Source organism: Bos mutus, chromosome 19 (assembly GCF_027580195.1).
Source record: "Bos mutus isolate GX-2022 chromosome 19, NWIPB_WYAK_1.1, whole genome shotgun sequence".
Lineage (NCBI taxonomy): Eukaryota > Metazoa > Chordata > Mammalia > Artiodactyla > Bovidae > Bos > Bos mutus.
This window is the reverse complement of record NC_091635.1, coordinates 38514579-38536334: the sequence shown is the minus strand read 5'-3', so window position 1 is coordinate 38536334 and position 21756 is coordinate 38514579. Positions and strand designations below refer to the sequence as shown.

The following is a 21756-nucleotide window of genomic DNA, read 5'->3' as shown; positions in this document are numbered from 1 at the left end:
GATGTTCATCCGTGTGCCCTTGCCATAGGTCTAGTCACCAGCAGACTGGTAAACCCCAGCTGGGCACCTGCGGCTCTGTCCACCCCCTTCCTCCCACTGAAGTGACGTTATAAGGATAACCCTGAATTTGACCTAAAGAGCTTTCAACTCTTTTTACTAGGTACTGCTTCTGGCAACAATCCTCACCATCGAATAAGACTGTACAGAACACACAGGAGAGGCTGGGACAGCAGGTTTCAAAAACTCACTTTATTCCAATGTGAAATGAAGACGTGATGGTTTAAAAACAAGAAAAAGTTCTTGATCAGCCGTGGGGATGCCTCGCTTGCTAGCTCCCACCCACTCCCTTTGAAACAAGGTGTTCGGACAGACCATACCCATAAGCAGCTCCCCGCCAAGCCACCAGGCAGAGGCCCCAACACGGGGACAGCTCCCTTCAGTTCAGAAGGACGGCCGTCTCTCCCCACCCACCGAGAAGCAGCAGAGGCCAGCAGCAGAGGGGGAGCTGGGACCTGTGGGGGCCACAGCCTTCTGCAGGCCCCTCCCTGCCACCCCCAGGGCTCCTCTCTGTCGAAGGTGCCAGTGTGGCCGAGGTCAGGTAGGGAGCTAGGCTCCACCACCAAGTAATCACTCCTGTATTTGTATCTCTTCCCCCAGGATCCATGATTCAGCCCTAGTTCCCCTAGCCCCCCACCCCACCCCCCCCTGTGCGTTAGGCAGCTGAGGTTCAACAAGGAGGATACATTCAGACTAGACCCCAAGGTTAGCCCCAGCTGGGGTGCAGGGAGCGGGAGGCAGCATCTCCTGCTGGGCCCGAGGGCCGACAAGCGGGGCTGGGCACACGGGTGTCTGGGGAACTGCCCCTGGCCACCCCTTTCCCCACCCCCAGCACAGCCAGGCCAGGCTCCAACCATGATCAGTAAAGCTGCTGCGGCCCTCACCCTGCCACGAAGCGAAAGTGCTCCCCAGTCCTCCAGCCCTGCCGCAGAGCTCAGGCCGCCCGCTCAATCCCAGGACACAGGAAAGTGCCACTCTTTTTGGCTTCAGAACTGGACTTTCAGCCACGTCGGACCCAGGGGCAGTGGCAGCAGAAGCAGCAGCCGTAATGTCACACATACAAATGACCTGAGAAATCCCATCCGCGCGTCACTCACTGGGGACCGGCTCGGGGCTATGTACAAGTCAGGAAGGACGGATCAGGGCACTCGCAGGCACGGACGTACTCGCACACACCTGCTCGAGGATGGGGACCCACAGAGGCACCTGTCCCCCAGCCGGGAACTGGGGGATGCCCACACACTCCATTCGCATGTCTTCCATGAGGCCTCTGCAGCGTGTATTCATTGAACCAGTGCAAGAACATCTCGGGGTTCAGGCAGGCCCGGGTCCCAGGAGGATGCTGGGGGTGGGGATGGGGTTGGAAACGTGGAGGAAGAGGGACTTGATTCCTCTCCTGATGTGCAGGGCGTGCCACCTTCTCCTGGAGTCTGGATCACCGGGGGCAGCTGACCGACTGTCCGTCTGTCTCTCCCCTTCTACCCCTGCAAGCTCGGGGAGGAAGGGTCCTTGGCAGCCGGGGGCTGGGTGGCCGCATCCTCTGAGGCCCCCACGGGCTCCGGCTCAGTGGCCATGGGCTCCTCAGCCTTATCCCTGTTCCTGCTGGCCTCCTGGAGCTGCTGCCGCCGTGCCACCTCAGCTTTCAGATTCTCCAAGTCTTTTTGGCTGAGTAGAAGGATGGGGCGGAGAGTGGGCATCAGGGTGGGCCTGGGCCCTCCGTCACCTTCCTGGCTTTGCTTCAACTTGGGACAAGATCAGGCTCTGCACTTTCTGCAGTGCAAGTAAGAACTCCACATACCTGCCAGCCTCCAGTGAAGGCCTGGTTCCCATCCAGCCTTCACACCCAGCCTAAACCCTGTGCACTCTGGCCGCTCCTATCGCCAATCGCACCCAGAACGCAGGTGCAATGTGGAGCAGGTCCGCTGTAAATGCCCTAAGGCTGACCAGACCAAACCCGGGCCCCACACAGGCGAGAGGGACACGGGATAAGGGGCTTTCGAGGGCAGGGTTGTTGTTGCTCGTCTAAGAGCTCAGAGAGACCCCCAGGGCCCAGCGCTAAGGCACGTCCCTACACTGACAGAGCAGGAGCTCAGAGAAAGAATGAAGCTGCTCTTTACATGCCTGCTAGGTAGCTTCAGTTGTGGCCAACTCTGCAAACCTATGGACTGTAGCCACCCAGGTTCCTCTGTCCATGGGATTCTCCAGGTAAGAATACTGGAGTGGGTTTCCATGCCCTTCTCCAGGAGATCTTCCCAACCCAGGGATTGAACCAGCATTTCTTTAAAGTCTCCTGCATTGGCAGGTGGGTTCTTTACCATTAGCTCTTTACATACTGACATGAAATGATCGCCAAGATCGATTAAACGCAGGAGAAAAATACGTGCCTGGTTTGGTACAATTTTGTGCCTTAAGGGGGAAAAAAGATGACAGATCTGTGTTTGTGCCATAATGCAAAGTATTTCTGGAAGGAGTCACTAAGGGCTGTACTTCTCAGTCCGAGCCACCTCAATCCCGTAGTTAATAAACCAAGAAAGTAAAGGCCAACGTCCAAGTGGGGCCTCACCTGAGAGGAATGAAGAGGATGCCATTGATGACGTTCAGCTGCTCCAAGACGCTGGCCATGCTGGGAGCTGTGAACTGAGGGGCGCGGGGAGCATGAGCGGCCGAGGCCGGGGAGGGGGGGATGCCCACCCAGCCCCGCTCGGAGACCCACCTTGAGGGGCGGGATGTTGGCGCTGGAGCCGTTGCGGTAGATCTCGTTCATGGTGCGCTGCAGGGCCACGGCTTGCTGGGTCAGGCACTTGAGGTACTCGGAGCTCTCCTTGGTCTTCTCGTGGTCCTCGCCGAGCTGCAGGGGGCAGGCGGGGAGAGATGAGGGCCGCCCTCAGCCCCGCCCTTGACCCCGCCCTGCGCCCTGCCCTGGCCCACCTGCGTCTTGTAGATGGTGTAGCCTTCCTTCTCGTGCTGCAGGGCGGAGCGGAACTCGGCTTTGCTCTCATAGACCCGGGCGACCAGGTGGTGGCTGTAGGGAGGCAGGGCGCGGGGTGGGGGGCGAGGGAGGGCGTGAACGGGCCGGTGGGCACTAATGGGGGTGTGTGCGGGCTACTCTAGATCCCACTCCGGGATCTCTCCAGGGGTAAGACGCCAAATCCAGGACTCAGAGAAGACATGGAAGGTGAGAGAAATTTCCTCAGGAGTCAGATGGAGGGCAGAGTGCTGGATCCCGCGCCCGCCCTCGATTCAAGTGCTTCCTGGGACCCTGTGGCCCGGGGTCTCCCTGCCCCCTGACCCAGCACAGCCTCACCTGAGGGCCACCTTGAGGGACTTGGGCCCGTGGTACTTGGTGCTGACGGCCAGCGCATTCTCCAGGAAGCGCAGCGATAGGTCATACTCCATCACTCCGTGCAGCACCAGCCCGATGTTGTTCTGGGGGCAGTCGGGAGGGCCCTGGTCAGCTCCCACTCCCCTGGGATGGAGGCTAGTCCCACTGCCCCTCCCCAGCACTCACGTCCAGCAGCGCCATCTCAGGGTGGTCCTCCCCGAACACGAGCAATGTGAGGTAGCGGGCGCGGTACAGCAGGCTCAGGGCGGTGGACAGCTGGCTACTGGCAAAGCAGTACAGCGCCAGGTGCATCTGCAGGGGCAGGGCAGGGCAGGTCAGGTCGGCCGCCGGCTCCGCCCCCGCGCCAGCCCCGCCCCGGCGGCTACTCACGTATTCCTGGATGGTGTTGGGGTGCTCGATGCCCATCACTCGCTCGCTCATTAGCACGGCCTTCTGCTGGTTACTGAGGGCCTGGGAGAGGTGGGGGCTGTCATCCCCAGGTGGCACCGCCCCACACCCCGTCTGTCTGTCTGTCTCGCCCATGAGCCTCCAGGCAGCTCAGGCCTCTTCATCTCTGGCTGCAATTTCTATTTTTACTTTGCACCAAGGAGGAAAGAAGTGGTCAAAATCCAGCTGCTGTGACCAGGGAAGTCTACACCCCACCCCGAGGCTACTTCACATTTTAAAAGACTGTCTTAGTCTATGCAAACATATGCACAAATCTAAAGTTGTACTAAAAATAAAATATTCATACTACGACAAGGAGGCATATACAGGTGAAAAAAAAAGGAGTCCTATGGCTGGAGCCAAGTGGAGCACCTGCAGTGTGCCCGCATCGGAGGCAGCCTCAAACCCGGGGGCTAACGCGGCAGGTGAACACCACTAGGCCCCAGGACAGTACAGCCAACAGCACAGTCCCTGAGCAGCTTCCAGAGCGCTTACAAGGTACTGACTGAGAACGTGCCCCTCGCTTGTCCCTGTGAAGGGAAGGAAGGCCCTGGCATCACTCCCACTGTGTCCACGGGCACCGCAGCTCTCCCCAGGACACAGCTGTTGGGGCAGAGGGAAACGGGGGGCGGGGGAGGGATGTATAGGCAGAGCAAGCACATCCCAGGGTTTCCACCTGCTCCTCCTGGGGAGGCCTGGAGGTAAGCAATCTCTCTGGGATGACAGGGCTCCAGTTCTGCCTGCCTGGACCCCCCCATCCTGCTGGGCCAGTGGGGTGAGAACACAACCCAGGGCCCCACTGACCACCCCCAGAAGGTGCACAAGCCCACCTCGGCGTAGTCGCCCATGATGTAGTGGAGGCGGGCAAGCAGGCGCAGGCAGGCACAGATCTCCACGTGCATGGCCCCGTACACGTTGTTAAACAGGTTCAGGGCCTCGTTGATGAGCTCACAGCCCTCCTTTAGGAAGCCTGCAGGGCACCGGTGGGCAGAAGGTCAGGGCTGGCCTGGGTTTGGGCTGGGGGTCCCTCTCCACCGCCCCCACCCCCCCGCCGGCCGCACCTGGCACGCACCCTGCTGTACTTTGGCCTGCCCGCTCTGAAAGAAGTGGAAGGCGTCCGAGGCCTTGGGGTTGACGTGCTTGACCACGGGGAAGATGTTGAGCACGTCCTCCTCCGTGAAGGCAGGTTTGTGGCGGCTGTCAAAGCTGTACTCCTTCAGCAGGATCTGGGGGCCCCGCCCGACACCCACAGGGAGCCTCAGCCCAGGCTCACGTGGCCAGCACCACCCCACCAGCTTCACCCGAGGCCCCGGGGACCCTTCAGGACGCTCCGAACCCGGCCCACCTGGATGCCGGTTTTCAAGGAGATCTCCCGCAGCAGCGTGATCTTCTGCAGCCCATAGGTCTCCACGGCCTGGTCCACCGTCTCACTGGGGAGGAGCGGAGGGTGGGCCCGAGCAGCCCAGCACCCATCCGCCCCCCTCCACCCAAGCCCCTAGGCATGGGGGCCCCCACTCCCACTTCCCCAAGCAAGTGGTCTCCCACAGCCGCTCACGCACCACTCGAGGCTGAAGTCAAAGTAGTTCTTGGCCTCCTGGCAGATGTTCTTCCAAAGTTCCTGGGGGGTCATGACGGCCCAGGCTGTGTTATCTGCTGCCCCTGGGGGCCGGTTTCGCCTCCTCCTGTTCCTCTTCTTGGAGATGAGCTCGTCAGCGGGCAGGTGGGCCACGGGGTTGGGGTAGGAGCTCAGGAAGCAGTTCAGGAAGTGGCTGATGGCAGCCGAGAGCCCGGAGAGCTCGACCCCCTGCAAGGGAGGTGCGACCGGTCACCACTCGGGCTCCCCCAACACCTCCCTGAGCCAGGCTGAAGGGAGCGGCAGTACCTGTAGGTACGTCTTGAAGATGTGCTTGGCAGAGCGGGTGATGAGCTCTCCAATGCCAATTTTCTGCATGGGTTCAGAGAAAAAGGGGGGTGTCTGGGTTGGGCTCCAGGCCTCCAGCCCAGCCCCTCACCCCCCCTCCATCTCTCAGCCACCCCGGGCACCACTCACGTAGATGTGGTCCAGCTGGTCACGGGCCGGGCTCCGCATCACCAGGTCCAGCACCTTGCCCAGGTAGCGCATGTTGATGCCACGCTGGCGCATCACCTCGGCCAGTGTAGCCCCGTCCATGGGCAGCACCGCATGGTCTGTGAAGTCCTTCACCTGCGGGCTGCAGAAGGTCAGGCCCCCCCCAGCCCAGGCCCTCTGCCTCCTCCTGCCCCAGGTCTTGCCAATGGGGGCTCCCACTATTCTGGGGCCCTGAGGAAGGAAGGGACTAAGACCCCTTGCTCCCAGTCAGGAAGAGGAAAGGAGAGAAAGGATGTGAGCAGTAAGGATGTGAGCTCTCATCCCCGGCCTTCTGCACAGCCCACCGTCACCCTGGGACTGCTGGGCCCACTGGCAGGGAAACAGCAATGGAGGGCAGCAAGGCTCCCCTGTGATGGCACAGGAAGGAGCAGAGCCACGGCTTCACTCTGAGACTGAGCCTTGCCTCGCGGGCCCTGGAGCAGCGGGCATGGCAGGCTCACCTCAAAGATTGGGGAACAAGCACAACACCGGAGCTCAGGGCCGCCTCAGCAGGGAGCAGGCCCTCTGTACACACACGGGGACTCCATACAAAGCTTCTTGGACGGTGGGGGTGGGTAAAGATGCCCCCACGCCCTCTGTCTGCCATCCCCTCATACAGGGGCTTTGGAGGACCATAACCCCGCTGCCAGCCCCCAAGGGAGGGCACCCAGGGCACAACTGATGCCTGCCTTGGCCCCTTTGTGTCAGTGGCACTATTCTGGGAACGAGAACTCCCCATCTGCCTCGCAGGTCAGGAGGCTTAGGTCACTCCTGCAAAGGCTCCACGAGTTCCCAGAGGCGAATGAGGCCACAGAGCCTGTAACCCCTGCTGCCCCTCCTTCGTGCCACCCCCTGCCCCATCCCGCCCTCACCAAGCCAGGTATCTGGCAGGAGAGCAGGAAGGCAGCGGCATCTTTCAGCAGCTGCTTCTGGTCCCGAACCTCCTCCTGGCAGGACTCGGGGAAGCGCACTCCTGCGGGCAGGAGGGAGAGCAAGGAGGTGTGAGCTGGCAAAAGAGGCAGGCACCAGACAGACACACAGACAGACAGACAGCAGCACTTAGGTAGGCAAGCAGGCCCCCAGCACTGGGGCCCCCGAGGACCACTCACCTGGCGAGAAGATGTCAGGGTTGAAGCGGACGTCGAAGGCTGTGCTGCTGATGGAACCCACTGCCTTGCACGCGTTACGGATCACCTCCCGACCCCGAGGGTCTGCTGTGAATACACGGCCTGTCAGGAGCTGCCCCACCTCCCCACGGGTTGGGTGCCAGCCCGAGCCTCCCCTGGCGGGGGCTCCCCCAGCAGCCCCACCTGTCCCGTCGTCCGAGGCAACGGTCTCTGCCAGCTCCTTCACCGTGGCCAGGCCGCTAGCACTGCTGCCCTCCTCCTCGCCTCCCGCCTCGGGCGCTGGGGGAGCGTCAGGCTTGGACTCCAAGGACAGGCCGTCGCCGTTCTCCAGGGACGTGGGGCTCTCCATCTTGCTGGCCTTCTGCTGCATCAGCTGTAGGGCAGCCAGCTTCATGAAGAGCAGGTACCTGGGGCACAGTGGGTGGGGTGGAGCAGGGGATGGGAGAGGAGCGTCTAGGAGGTCACCGGTCCGGCAGCTTCCTGCTGGCCGTGGGGGGACCTGAGCCAGGCCCCAGCTCCTGCCCTGCTGGGCTTAAGGATGTTGGGGCCCAGGATGTCCTGTCCTGTCCAGGGAGCAATGTCCATGCGTGTGTACATGTGCCAGCCCAGCCATTCTACCAGGTGGTGGCAGGTCACAGCAAAAATGGGGATCTTCCTAGACAGGAAGACAGCTGGGTGTCAGGGCTCCTGAGAGCACCAGGGACCCCTCTGGCGTTTTGAGAGGGAGAATTATTCCTGGCACGGGACATTTGATGGGCTGACTCCTAAGCACTGACCGCCAGCAGCAGGGACCCCACCTGTATCCCCCCACCCAAGGGCCATGGCACTGGGAGGTTCAAAAATGCCTAAGCAGATGTCCACACGCTTCTTGAGGAAACAGCATCACTTCAGTAGAAAGCCACCGGTCTCGCTTTTTCTCATCTACATGAAGCTCTTGGGCGTCTGCCTGTGTGGGGGAGCTGGATGCCACAGTGATGGGCCCAGAGCTCGTTCCTCTTCACTTCCCAAAGCATCCCCCGTCTGGGGTCAGACGCCAGCACCGCCCTCCCTGCCCGAGGCTGCAGCCGCAGGCCTGAGCCCCACCTGTGCTCCACGAAGGCGTCCACCAGCTCCTGGCGCAGACAGCACAGCTTGTGGCGGTGTGCGCGGGGGAAGCCAGCACGGGTGCACTCCTCGGGCAGCGTCTCGCCGGGCACGGGCAGGAAGTTGAGGTCAGGGGGGAAGGTGCGCAGCAGGTCCAGGATGTAGTGGCGCCCATCATTGCCGATGATGCCCTTGCACTCCACGGAGGAGCAGAGCTCCACCTCCTCGTCCCGGTCATTGAGCACCCGGTGCCTCAGGATCTTGAGGGGCCGGCTCGTGCGCTCCAGCAGCTCCAGGTACCGCGGGTGCGACACCACCGTCTTGCCGAAGTCAATGGAGCCGTAGATGACGCTCTGCTCCTGGTCCCGCTCCAGGATGCCGGGGATGATGGACTGGGCCGTGACACGGTAGCCTCGGTAATCCACCACCACTGTGCCCAACGTGTACAGCCCCTCCACGTCCACCGCATTGTACGTGCGCACGCCGTTCAGGTCGTTGGTGGGTGCCACATAGGCTGCCACGTCCCCGCCGAAGTCCTTGTAGTGGTCGCGAACGTCGAAGCCCAGGCTGAAGAAGATGTTGTTCCAGATGAACATCTGCATCTTGGTCTCCTCGCTGGGGTTGATGGCCATCACGTTGCCGTCGATGACCGCCATGGCGCCCCGCGTGGCTGCTGCAGTGAAGTCACTGTGCACCTGGGGGCCGGAGGTCAGAGGGTGAGGGAGCTACATCTCACCTGGCCAAGCTCACCTGCGGCTGGCGGAGGTGAGCAGGACGAAGGTTTCACACACTTGGAAAAGCACGAGAAACCCCAGTTCAGAAAAAATGTAACACTTATGGGCTTCCCTGGTGGCTCAGCTGGTAAAGAATCCACCTGCAATGCAGGAGACCTGGGTTCGATCCCTCGGTTGGGAAGATCCCCTGGAGAAGGAAACAGCTACCCACTCCAGTATCCTGGCCTGGAGAATTTCATGGGCTGTATAGTCCATGGGGTCACAAAGAGCTGGGCATGACTGAGCGACTTTCACTTTTATCAAATACTCAGATAGACAGCAGAACTCAGTGATTACAGGGGGCAGGAGGACTTGGGTGGGTCTGGGATCCACCAACTATATGCCAGGTGATCTCTGCTGGATCACCTCTCAGATCTGTCTTCATGTCTATAGATGACATAAAAGTATCGACCTTCAGGGGCCTTCCCTGAAGAGTCCACGCTTCCACTGCAGGGGGCATGGGTTCCATTCCTGCTCGGAGAACTCAGATCCCATATGCCTAGCAGTGCAGCCAAAAAAAACGCCATCGCCCTTTATAAGGTGCCCGGGAGATTACAAGTCTACACGGCACCTGGTCCAGCTCCTGGCAAAGTGAGCACCCAGGACATTTATATTTCTTTACCATTATCATCTCTAGTAAAATTATGGGAGATTTTAAAGCTTTTTTTCCACTGAAAGCACTGCTTTTTCCTCATCTCTGTCAGCAAAAGCACTGAGGACATCACAGGAGGACACGTGTGCCCAGGTCCCCATATGGCTGCGTTGGGAGGGAAATGGGCGTGGGCATCACTCAGCCCATCCTGGAGGTGGCTCCCTGCCCCCAACCCCCACCCCCAGACTCTAAATCTCAGAAAGGCCAGAAAAAGGGGCTGGGGTTGTCTGCTGGGAGGCAGAAAGTGGCAGAATGGCCTGGAAGGTCCCCAAAGGCCCTTATCCACAGAAGCCCTTGTCCAGCTTCCCTCTTATCCACAGAAAACCAGTAGGGAAGTGGCTGGCAGGCCTGAGGCTGCTGGTCAGGCCTAAGGGGCCACGGGCACCTTGAATATGGCTCTTTCTCGAAGCAGTCGCTCAGGCAGGTTCTTCCGAGGCAGCTCCCGTGTAGTCTGCAGCTCCTCATTCCAGTCCCGGGTCTACACAGAGACCAGGAGGGATAGGCCAGCTCAGCCTGAGCCCCCACCACCTGCTCGGGGCAGTCCCACCCCCCTGCCACCCTGTGCAGCCCTACAGGCACCGAGAACGCAGCCTGGGCCCCGCAGGGGAAGGGAGAGAGGAGCCGGGGATGGCCACAGGCACCTGTCCAGGAATGTGCTCCTCGTAGCCCAGCCGGGAGGTATAGGCATCCTCCGCCCGCACGCAGTCCATGGCGTGCTCCGCCTGGGGGGCTGTCCAGCTGTACACCTGGAATGGGGTGGCGATCCTCTCGAAGGGGTGGCGCTGGACCCTGCATCGAGCAGAGGGGAGATGGGATGGCCCAATGAGCTCAGAGCTCTGCCCTGGGCCCCTTCTTCAAGGCCCCACTGTCTCCCCACTAAGGCTCTGTCCCTGGAGAGTCCAGCAAGGGCCCACAGCCACCTGTCCCAGGTCTGCTGCCTCGGGCGGGAGGCTCTGGGTGCTGCGTGTCCAGCTTCTTAGGGCAGAAGTGCTAGATTCCAGGCCGTCCAGGTCACCCACCCCGGGAGATGAGGGGCCAACAGGCTGAGGCGCTACCTTTTCTTCTGCAGGGCGGCAAAGTTTTTTTTGAAGGTTGGGCTGATCTGGTTGAGCAGCTCCACCAGGGAATGGCTGAGGAAGCGGGGGCTGGCAGGCTTGGGGTTGAAGTGGTACGCTGTGGACCTGCAGAGAGAGGGTGATCACTGTGCCGGGTGCCCCCCAGGCGGCTGCGCGAGGGCTCCCCACAGGCTTGTACAGGGACTCACTGGTTCAGGTAAAATCCGCGGGTGGAGGCCGTGATGCTGACTTGCCGGTCCTCAGCTGTGATCACGAACAGGTACATGAGGTCCCCGTGCATCCTGCGGTTCCCGGGTGGCGGGTTCCAGCCGCTCATGGTGAGCACCTTCAGGCACTGCAGGGGCTGTGGCAAGGGCTGAGCGTGAGCATGCCATGCTTCCTGGTGGGTGGTCCCCTGCCCCCATCCCCAGAGACCAGCTCCCACCTTCCAGTCCCGGTTCTGGGGCTGCAGAGGACACAACGGCCGCTCCCGGCTCCCAGGAAGAATATACTCGGGCGGTGTGCAGTCGATGGGGTCCATCTCCAAGCCCTTCTTCCGCTTCCCGCTGTCTGAGGGACCCGAGGCTGGTGGTCAGCACACGACGCCCCAGGGGGTCCAACGCACTCCCCAGCTCAAGTGGCCCTGGCCTGGGTGCCTCCGGCCCCGCTTCCCTCCAGTGGGAAGGCTGAGGGAAGGCCCAGCCCCCTTCACCAGCCCCAGTTCAACTTGCTCCCAGCCCCTCTGCCCAACCGCCAGCCCCAGCGCCTCCCGCACCTCCCAGGTCGCCATCGGTAAAGACGCTCAGGAAGGACAAGGAGTTGCAGTCAACCCCATTGAAGGCATCGGAGGGGTCTAGGCTCTTGAGCAGGTCTCGAACGTGGCGCACGTGGATGCGGGCCTCTCGCACTGTGTATGGTTCTGTCGGAAGGGGGAGGGGCAGGACGTTACCAGGGCAACAGCCTCCCCAGGAGAGAGTCAGCCTGAGCACAAGCAGGGGTAGCATTGATTTTCAATTTTAGGCTTTTACTTGCAGATTCCCTTATGAACACCTAGGCTGGAAATCTGCTTTCCACACACATATCTGCCTATCAGCAGGGATCCCTGTTTGCAAAGAACCTTCTGCCAAAGGGCACAAGAAGTACCTCAGGAAATGCACACAGGCTGTGGCAGCCCACAGAAGCCCCCTAATTCTCTGTCCACAAGTGTCACAGTGGCTAGGTTGTCCCCACATGCTCAGTCCAGTTCTCCCGGGTCAGCCCTCCCCCAGGGCAGCCAGAGGATTTACAGGACTCAACCTTGCTCCCCAACTCACGTTTCAGGAAATCCTAATGAGGGCTCTTCAGAGGCAGGTGGGAGGACCCGTAATTGGATAAGTCTGGGCACAGCCGAGTTACTTTTCCCCCACATTCGTTCTTTGGGTGACATGCCTGGAACCTCTGTGCCACTCTCCCCAGGTGACCCAAGTTTACAGGATCTTTTCTTTTTTAACAAATAGACCAGCCTCATCATGCCAGCTGATTGCTTCACAAGGGGCCTGACTTTCACGAGCCATGAAACTTCAGTTTTCTTAAGAGGCTGAACTTTTATCGCTATAAAATTTGTATAGGCTGATTTCAAGCACTTGCTTGCTACTGTTTTTTTAAAATCATGACTCTGATATTTAACCCTGAAGTTGGAGGGTGTGCCAGAGAGGACCAGAGAAGCAGACCTGTGCTGCTGTCCTGTTGCCACAAGTCCAACACCGCCCCAAGCCTCTACATGCTCATCCGTGACACAGACGTACCAAGATGCCAGCGGGAGGGGCGGGGTGGGGAGAGTGCCACCTGGCCCCGCCTCCTCGTGTCCCGCCCCCACCTTGGGGAGCTGCTCGACTTCCAGACAAACCTTCCACCACGCGTAGCACTGAGCCTTCCTGCAGCCCCTCCACACTGCGCAGCTCTGAGAAGTGGTCCAGCATGTTGCCATCCAGGTGCAACGAGAAGCAGGTGCGGTGACAGGTGTCTTCACGGTCCATGAGCACCTGGTGGATCTCCTGCACCATCTCCTGGGGGGAGACCTGCCAGGGAGAAGGCCACCGCCACCCTGGTGAAAACATACCGGTTTCCCCAGCCCCAAACACCTGGGTCCCTAAAATCAATGCTTCAAATACCGTTTCCCCCTTTGTGGCTTGTATTTTAAAGTCCAGGCCCTGCCCATAAGTACTGTGCCCACCTGCACCTGTGTGTGTGTGCGTGCGTGCATGTGTGTGCAGGGTGTGTATACATGTGCAAGACAGAGCCTGGCCTCCTAACCCACAGGCTTCAACTATTCCTGCAGACTCTGAACAGAGCAGAGGTGTAAGAACAAGGAAAAGAAAACGGCCATCTTGCCTCCTCCCTATGACTTCCCCTTTCAGGAAGGTGTGGCCTGGGGCTCAAGCCTGTGGGTCCAGAAGATGCAAGAAGCCTCATCTGGTTCCCCAATGAGTCCGTTCCCAAGACCTCTGGGGAGGCTCTGCTCTTGGAGACAACCAATACCTCTCTCCTCCCAAAATAAAAGTGTTCGTTGCTCAGTTGTGTCTGACTCTTTGCAACCCCATGGACTGCAGCCCACCAGGCTCCTCCGTCCATGGAATTCTCCAGGCAAGAATACTGGAGTGGATAGCCATTCTCTTCTCCAGGGGATCAAACCAGGGTCTCTTGGATTGCAGGCAGACTTAACCCTGAACCACCAGGGAAACCCCTCTTCTCTCAAGCAGACAGTCAAACTCCAGCCAGAGAGTTGACATAGCCGAGGCTGGGGAGCCTGGGACCCCAGTACTAGCCAGCCACTACTGTACTCCTCCTCCCTAGACAGGGCTGGCAGTCCCAGCTGGGATCTGGCCCCTAGCAATGTGGCAACAGTTTGAACCTGGACTCCCACGTCCACTACGTGAGTGACCTTGGAAGGCAGAGGACCCTGTTTCCTGCCTGCGACCCCATCCTCATCCCGCCTCACAGGCCCTGGCCCCCAGCACCCCTCCGCTATCTTACCTGGAGGGAGAAGGGCTCAATCCCAGGAGCCAGGATCTTCACTGAAAAGCCTGTGTCCTGAATGACGATGACTTCCTGTCCGGTGGTCTCCTCTCCCGGCTCGGTCTCGTCGAGCCCGTTTTCCCGGGGTGGTTCAGCAGGCCCTTCTTCCTTCTTCAGGCTCTCTGGGCAGTCCCCATTCAACAGCATGACTGAAGGCAGCTCTGCAGGGGACAAGGGGGCTGAGTCAGATGGGCCTTACTGGTGAGGTCTGCCTCCAGCCAGGGTGGGCAGCGCCCTACAGAATGGTGTCTGCCTGTCCTCCCCAGACCTGGCCCTGTGCCAGGCCCACCTACCCCAAGCACACAACTCCTTCGGCACCCCCACTCTGGCCACCTGCAGGCTCCTGCCTGCACCCTCCATACCCCAGGAACTTGTTTCCCATCTCTCCTCAGGACCCCCGTCTGGCATCCATGTGATTAGGCCCCCCAGACAACTCTCCCAGAGTCGCCAATGCAAGTGGCTTCAACAACACTCCCCACATTCACTTCCCCCTCTTCCCTGATGGACACTCTGGTCCCTTCCTTTCCAGCTCGACTTCTCCCGCAGTCCAGCTGTGGGTGTTCCGGGTCCCAGCCACTCCTCATTTCCATCTTACCCTTATCTGTGATTCTAAATGCCCTTCCACCTCACAGCTCATGTGACCCATCCAGGCTTCGATCCAGGTTTTCAACATGTGGCCATCCCCAAGGCCTTGCCAGACTCATCTTGTCAGAGTGGAATTTACCATCTTCCACAAACCAGCCCCTGCTCTTCAAATGCCCCTCACCACACCCTGACCTAATTGCAGGACGACTGCAGGCCATTTTCCCTATTTCAAGAATACCACTTGCTGTACACCTGAAATTAATATAACATTGCAGGGACTTCCCTGGTCGTGCAGTGGATAAGAATCCGCCTGCCAATGCAGGGAACACGGGTTCGGTCCCTGGTCTGGGAAGATTCCACATGCTGCGGAACAGCTAAGCCTGTGTGCCACAACACTGAGCCCATGAGCTGCTACTACTCAAACAAACAACTGAAGCCTGCGTCTAGAGCCTGCGCCTAGAGCCTGCGCTCCGATAACAAGAGAAGCGAACACAGTGAGCAGCCCGTGTTACACAGTGGAGAGCAACACAATGACCAGTAGCCCCTGCCCCTAAGATAACGTCTGCTACATATTACGCCAGATAAAGCCTGCGAGCAGCAATGAAGACCCAGTGCAATTAAAAAAAAAAAAAAACCCTCAACACTGTAAGTCAACTGTATTTAAAACAAAAACAAAAACACCTTGTATATGTACTAGTCCTAACTAAGTGTGTATATGCACATTTACATCTTTGCCAGTAGAAAGACTAAAAGACCAGAATTCAGTGGCTTTCCTTGAATAGGATTAAGAGTGATTAAACCTTTTCCTTATAAGTCTGTACTTTCCTTACTGTAGGACACAATTGTTTAACTAGCGTTTATTTTAGGGTATGATTTAGAAAAAACAATGTATGAGTGTTTTTTGAGAAAACTAGGACCCTGAAACTATAGGGAGCAAATTCTCTGAGCAACTTTGTGAACTGTTCATATTTTATATTTGAAATTGACAAGTAATCTTCATTTTCACAGTATGACCATATCCTTAAGATGAGTAGCTTAAATGTGATCCAAAGACAACACTTGTGCTTCCACGAATGAAATTCTGGTCACTAGAGATAATCGCTTTTTGAAATAAAGTGCTTCTTAAGTTGATGTTAAATGTGACCATAGTAAAAACATAAAATGCTTCAATTAATGGTAAACCTGCATAATTAACGGTTAATATGAGTAAATGAAAACCCAAATCAAATCAAATAAACACAGCCATTTTGCCTCTTCCAAAAACAATAAAAAGGTACCACTTAGAATGTTCTAACACTCTCCACTGTTTACAGGATCCAAACGTCTTGGGCCTAACGTCCCTCTCAGCTCCCGCGTTCTCTCCATCAAGGTGCAGCTGCTCCAGACTACTCAGGAATCTCAGAACAGGCCACACACCTTGCCTCCTACCTGTGCTTTGGTGTGCTGCCCCTTATACACCACTCCATCTGGCAGGCTCCTACTCATCCGTCAAGGCCTAGGTGAAATAAACCTTCCTGGAAGCCTGACCAATGACTCCTGACAGCACTTGGGGTGGCTGTTCACACTAGCAGCTGTCTCCCTCCTTCTGTCCTGCCCACTCAACAGAAAGGCTCTGAACGAATGAATTAATTACTGTAAAAGCCTAACATCTGTGAATAGCAATGGACTCACATGTGGGGAGAGGAGGAGCAGGTGACAACACCTTCCATTTCTCCCCCAGGAACTAGGGGGAACAGAGGAGACCCCCCACCCCAACCCTGGGGCGCAGAGGAGGAACTCACAGAAGCCCTGCAGCACAACAGAGGCCTGCCTGGAAGCCCGCCGGCCCTTCCCTTCTGGGTCCACCTCGCAGCCAGACTGGCCCCGTGCTTATCTGTGAGCTCCAGATAGACCAGCTCTCCAGGTCTGCTCCGGACCCCAGCGATCCCCTCTGGACTCCACCTCCTCGTCCCTACCCTGCTGTGAGGAGCGGGGATGGGGCACACCTCCACAGAGCTGTGTGGGCTCTACCCACACAGAAAAGTCCAGATAAGCCTGGCACATAAGGGCACACGGCGAGGTGGGGGGGGGGCGGTGTTTGACGTGGAGAAAAGCCACTCCCTCTTACCACGTCCCCTCAACTTAGTGATAAACAGAACTGCCAGGCACTCAGATACAGTCCCATCCTCCTCCCCCAAAGAACCACAGGGACCTCTCCTTTGAGTGAACCCCCAGCCCCTGGAAAGTGAGCAGCCAGACCGAAGGGAGAACCTGGCCGCCTCTGTGACAATGAAGACAGAACAGGGCGGTGGGAGGTGGGTGGTAGTTGGTCAGTTTTCAAAATGCAGCAGGAGACGTGATAGACGTGACGGCCTCCCCAACTGAGTCCTTGAGAAAGGCTGTGCTGTGACAAGTCTTTGGGACTAGGGGGCCCCCGCCCAGTACGGCACAGCCGCTTTGAGGTCTGAGACCCCAAAAGCAGGAAGGCAGAGACCTGGACCTAGACAGGTGTCCTGTGCTCCCTGAGTCCGGGTTGAGAGGACAGAGGAGGGCCAGGGCGGTCATAGCTTCCGTTCCCCCTCCCTGGCCAGGGACCCTGCCCAAGAGGCAGGTACTATACACCAGGTTCCCCCCCAGGGGGCACGCAGTGCCCTACCAGATTTCAAAGGGATGTGGCTGGTTTCCAGGGGCCTCCACTCCCCTAAGGACAGCCTGCCCTGCCCTTCCTCTTTCCTCCAAAGGACCCTGAGGGTCTCCCTACCGCCGGATCAAGGCCCAGTGACCTCCCCACAAGAGGCTAGCTCACTGCCCCCACAGCCCACCTGGTGTGGTCGGCCGTCGCCCCTTCCTGGGTTCTGGACTCACGGGACCTCCGTGGCAGCGAAGCCCCCCGCTCTGCGGCTCAGGCCCGGCACTGCCCATGTCCCTTGTTCTGGGCTGCGCCTCCACCTTGGCCCCCATGCAGCTGGTCGGCCCCGGGCTGGAGCTCTGGTTGGCTTCGGGTTTCAGTGGGGCCAGGCCTGCCATGGCAGCCCTGGGAAGGGCACACTCCCCCTGCCTTGCATCCTGCTCAAGGTCGGCCAGGACGGCTGTGGGCCAGGAAGCCCTGGTGGCTTCGGGACCCCGGGTAAAGCTGCCACCAGGGCTCAGGCCCGCCTCCCCAGATCCCCCCCAAAGGGGGTCACTGCTGATGAAGCAGTTAGTGGGGCAGGAGAACCCGGCGTCTGGGCTACCTGGGACCCTCCAGATCGAGGGCCCCGGTGACTGGCTGGCAGGGGTAGGGCCCAGCAAGGGGGTCCTCTCCTCTGCCCCAACTCCAGTGGGGGTGGGCAGGACCGCTTCCGCCAGCTGCCGGCAACAGCTGGCGCAGACCCGGGCCCAGGCCATGAGGTGGCCGCTCCCTGTCCACTGGCGGCCGCTGAGTGCCCTGCCTGCCTCCTCCTGGATCAAGTGGCCGGCGGGGGCCTCTGGCTTATGCTGCCCCCTGCAGGTGACCTGGCAGCTCTCCCCTTCCTGGGAGACACCCGTTCTGGTGGGAGGGGGGAGGGGCCCCCAGACTCCCAGAGGACAACTGCACCCAGTGCCCCGGCCTCCAGCTCCACCAAGGAGCTGGCAGGCTCCGACTTCCCTTCCCAGCAGCCCCTGCGCTGCCGGGAGAAAACCAAGTCTCTCCCCTGGGGAAAACAGAGCTGGCAGCAAGAGACCCAAGGCCGTGCGGTGGTAGAGAAGGAACATGCCCAGCCTCGCCAGGGCGCCTTCCTAGGGCCTCTGACTTGTTGCCAGGGCCCAGGCAGGGCTGCTCCGGCATCCATACTAACCAGGGTGGGGGCGGGGTTCTCTTTGGCCCCCTTCCCTCAGCTCCAGTCCTGTCCAGACAGCCCTGAAGGGCTGGCATGCAGCAGGCCCTTGGTTCCCTGCAGCCCCCACCAAGGGTTTCTGGCTCGCACACCCTGAGTGGAAGGTACAGAGGACCAGGCAGGGCCCCTCTGCTCCCACTACCCTCCCCAAACAAGCCCTAACCCTCTGGAGAGGAGGGCGGGGCGGGGCAGCCTGGCAATGACCCCCGAGGAGCTGCTTCCACCATCCCCATCCTGGTTACCACAGAGCCAAGACTCACTCTAGGCCCGATTCACGGCAGGTCCCTCCATCAGCTTGACTAGCCCATCTCACTTGAGGAAACTAAGACTCCAAAATGTTAAGAGCAAGCAGGCTGCCCAAGGTTGCAGAGGCAACAGGCAGCCAAGCCAGGTCAAGAAAAGACCAGGTCTGTCAGAGGTCCAAGCCCAGGCCTGAGTACCACCCCCTAGGCTGTAGCCCCCACCGGGTAAACAGGAACCCTTTCCTCTATCCATACCCAAGCCTCCACACCATGCCTTCTTACCCCAGGGGGAAACCCCTCAGGATCTAGGCTGTAGGGAAGGAGATGAGTGATCCTCTGCAGAAGGGGAAGGGGTTGCCCAAACAGCATGGCACACCCCCCACCCCAAGTCTTCACCGGCCAGACCAGAATGAAGAGATAAAGCACAGCCCTGCCCTGGCCTGGAAGAAAACGAATCCAATGGGCAGCAGAGAGGAGTTAGAAAAGAAATGTAAGCCATCCCAAGTGGCTCCTGTGTGCATTCTCTAGCCTGGCATGGCCTCACTCAGTAGACTGTGCCAGGGCCAGGCCCCGCCCCAGCCAAAACCTCTGCAGGTGAGGCTCCGGGTAGGAAGTAAGGCCTCATAAAGGATCATCCCATCCCAGGAACCTGGGGCTTCAAGAGAAAAGGGTCGGGGCAGGCAGCCTAAGGAGGGCCCCAAGGAAGTAGGCATCTGCTTGCCTCCTTCCCATCCCCACCCAGGTCAGAATCAGGTCTGTGGGGCCTGGGAAGGATCTAGTGTTCCCTGAGTTGCTCTGCTCAGGCCCACCCAAAAGAAGAGCTCTGGGGGGGTACCATCCAGTAGCTCCCACAAGCCCCCAAGCTCCTCTCCAGTCTGCCAGCCCCCTGTCCCTCCGCTCCCGGCATAGACTCCAAGCAATCCTCCCCTAGGAAGAAGGAACTCGACACACCACCATGAACTTGAAAAACCTGCCTGTTCTCTTAACCCCTAAAAGCAGCTTTATTCCTAAGAAGGCAACTGACCCTTGGTCCCCCCACCTCCCTCCACAAAAGGCCTTGATCACTTCCTCAAGGGGGCTAAGAGTCTTCCAGAGCTGGGTTCTGAGGTCAGAAACCTGGGTGAGGGTCTGTTGGGAAGAGTCTCCATAAAAGCCCCATCCTCCTTTGAATAAATTCAGGCTGGCTGAAATTCAAGTCCTGGCTCTATACAAGCTTCCCAGAGGGTTCGAGAGCCCATGTTCCACCTGCTAGTAGGCTTCCAGTTTCCCCTAAATGAACAGCTGGCTGGATGCGCCCCTGACCCAGGTTGCGCCAGAGTTCCCTCAGAGAAATTCTCCAACTCTCCTCTCTCCTGAGCCCTGAGTTCTCAGCATCCCAGCCCAGCCCACATGCCTCTCCCAGCCTCCTCTGGCACAGGCTAAGGTAGCCTTGGCAATCTGGCCAGGAGCTGGAAATCCAAATACTAAATGGCTGTGTGACCTTGGGCAAGTCGCTTCATCTCTTGAAGTCTCTCTGCTGGAGAGGAAATCAGCCTGCTCTTATCTAGCCTGCTCCACTGATTCAGACAGAGCCTCAGTGGGGTGAAGCCTGGCAGGTTGGAGTCATCAGCATTTGTCACTCTGCCCAAACCTTGGCCTTCTTCAGGCAATCAGCAAGGCTGCCACAGTACCTATGCCCCACCACCAGGAAACCTGGCTGTGGCCCGTTACAGGGCCAGAGAGCCCATCTAGCCCTGCTCTGATACTGACTCACTGAAGCTGGACAGGGAGATGAAGATGACAAGTGTCTTTTGAGGAGAGTTGTGGGAGTGGAAGGCAGGGTTAGTTCCGCACTCCCACGGCCACCCAGGACAGAGAGGAACATATCCCAGCTCTGAGGCTCTGAGAAAGATTTGGAGCAGACAGCCCAGGGGCTGGGAAGGGGCTTCCGGGCCTCACGGCTGGAGTCAAAGATGTGATGGAAGGAACAGAGGAAGCCCGGGACAGAGGCAGTCCCCACCGGAGAAAAACTGCAGCCACTCCCAAAGTCAATGCCACACAGTCTCCACAGGGAAGAGCTGGGAGATCAACTCCATGCTGACGACCTTTGCCTTAAAAACAGCAACTCTGGGCTGACCCACTTTTCGCAATAAGGCGGGTTAATGATCAAGTTCTGGCACAAACACTACCTCCTGCCAAGGAGTTTGGCTTTGTCCCCATACATAGGTAGACACCCTCCACTCCAAATCTGCCCACTAGGCCAACATCTAACAGGGCGGAGATCAGAGTCTGCATAACAGGGGTTAAAGCCTTGCCTCTGGGAATGAACCACAGAAACCCCCTCTCAAAATACAAACCCTCAACTTGCGGTCTTCTCATAGACTAAGCCTGAGAAGTCCCAAGCTGAGCCGAACTCGCAAGGCTGCAGCCGGGTGCACAGGGAACGCTAGGGATCCTGACGGCAAGGGGGTGCTAGACGGAGCAAGTGTCAAGTGACCCCAGTTGGGGGAGTTCCCCAAGCCCGGGCGCGTAGGGGGTGGGGCCGCCGAGTCCACCGATCTGCGCAGCCGGCGCACCCCGAAACCGCGTGTGCGCGCACGTGTCCCCACGATCTGGCACGCGTGTGTTCGCCGCCGCTGCCCTCCCCGGGATCCCACGTGTGTCAAGTCCGGGCCGCAGCCGGGGGCGACAGTGAAGGTGACCTTCAGGGCGGGGGCGCCCGGTGGAGGGCTCGGCGAGATGCGACCCGGTCAGGCGCGGAGAAAAGGCAGCGGTCCCCGCACCACCCCAACCCCCCCCCCGCGCACTCGGCCCAGTCTAGCCTCCCGCCCGGCTGCCCCCTGGCCCCGGCCCCACTCACCCGCCGCGCCTGGCCGCCCCTTGCCACCGGCCTGCGGGCTGGGCTCCCGAGCGCTGTCCGCCGGGGCTGCTGCCGGCAACTCGTCCGTTTTGATGACCATGGCGGCGGAAGCCGGCGTCCGCCTCGGCTATCCGCGCCGCCCGCCGCGCCACTAACCCAAGTGCCCTGCGCGCCGCTGCCGCTGCGGGAAGGACGGAGTCACCGGCCCACGTGGTGCGCGCTGTAGCCTTTGACCCCACCGGCGCTTCTCTGCCCCGCCCTCGCGCCCGGCCCGGCCCACGAAGGCCCGCGAGGGACAAAATATGCCACGCCTCGTTCTCTGGGTACCAACGCGGTGACTTTCTGGAACGCCTTAAAGGGAACGCGCCCTGTCTTTGGAGAGAAGTAGGCTTCGGGCTCCCTCGAGGGGCGGGGCTACGGAGAGGCGTCCTTGCGGTTCGCCGCCCGTCGAGCGGGCGCCTTGACCTTGGGTGGAGACTAGTCTAGGACTGCTATTACATATTGTCTCCTCCCCCAGTGGTTTCCTGTAGCAAGTCTGCCAAAAGACCACGCGGTCTGTAATCTGCAGTGGTAACCT

The 21756-nt window shown here is 59.3% G+C and overlaps 1 protein-coding gene across 4 annotated transcripts; it reads right to left on the bottom strand.

Annotated features, from left to right (window-relative positions):
• Positions 1–227: 227 nt before the first annotated feature.
• On the bottom strand, positions 228–21401 carry CLUH (clustered mitochondria homolog). 4 transcript variants are annotated; one of them, XM_070390226.1, is made up of 26 exons: positions 21180–21401; positions 13636–13838; positions 12509–12680; positions 11399–11542; positions 11069–11193; positions 10833–10987; positions 10624–10749; positions 10210–10357; positions 9954–10046; positions 8144–8838; positions 7244–7467; positions 7043–7144; positions 6806–6906; positions 5877–6029; positions 5709–5771; positions 5386–5630; positions 5172–5256; positions 4899–5052; positions 4657–4796; positions 3770–3850; positions 3566–3691; positions 3362–3483; positions 2986–3079; positions 2771–2905; positions 2621–2694; positions 228–1722 (listed from the first exon to the last, which is right to left on the bottom strand). In XM_070390226.1, exons 1-26 carry the CDS (start codon positions 21277–21279, stop codon positions 1536–1538), a joined length of 4047 nt encoding a protein of 1348 aa, XP_070246327.1. In that variant the 5' UTR covers positions 21280–21401; the 3' UTR covers positions 228–1535. The 4 variants fall into 4 exon arrangements, with proteins under 4 accessions (XP_070246327.1, XP_070246326.1, XP_070246325.1 ...); XM_070390225.1 differs by having other exon boundaries at positions 7043–7147; positions 21180–21400; XM_070390224.1 differs by lacking the exon at positions 21180–21401 and adding an exon at positions 17064–17630.
• Positions 21402–21756: the final 355 nt, after the last annotated feature.

What these genes read in the sequence shown, in the direction of transcription:
- CLUH (XM_070390223.1), bottom strand. Translation starts at nt 17,628, where the DNA reads ATGGCCTGGGCCCGGGTCTGCGCCAGCTGTTGCCGGCAGCTGGCGGAA. An exon ending in TCATGGGCGACTACGCCGAG is followed by an intron (nt 3,851 to 4,656) that starts GTGGGCTTGTGC and finishes CACCTCTCCCAG; the next exon opens with GCCCTCAGTAACCAGCAGAA. An exon ending in ACACCATCTACAAGACGCAG is followed by an intron (nt 2,906 to 2,985) that starts GTGGGCCAGGGC and finishes TGCCCCCTGCAG; the next exon opens with CTCGGCGAGGACCACGAGAA.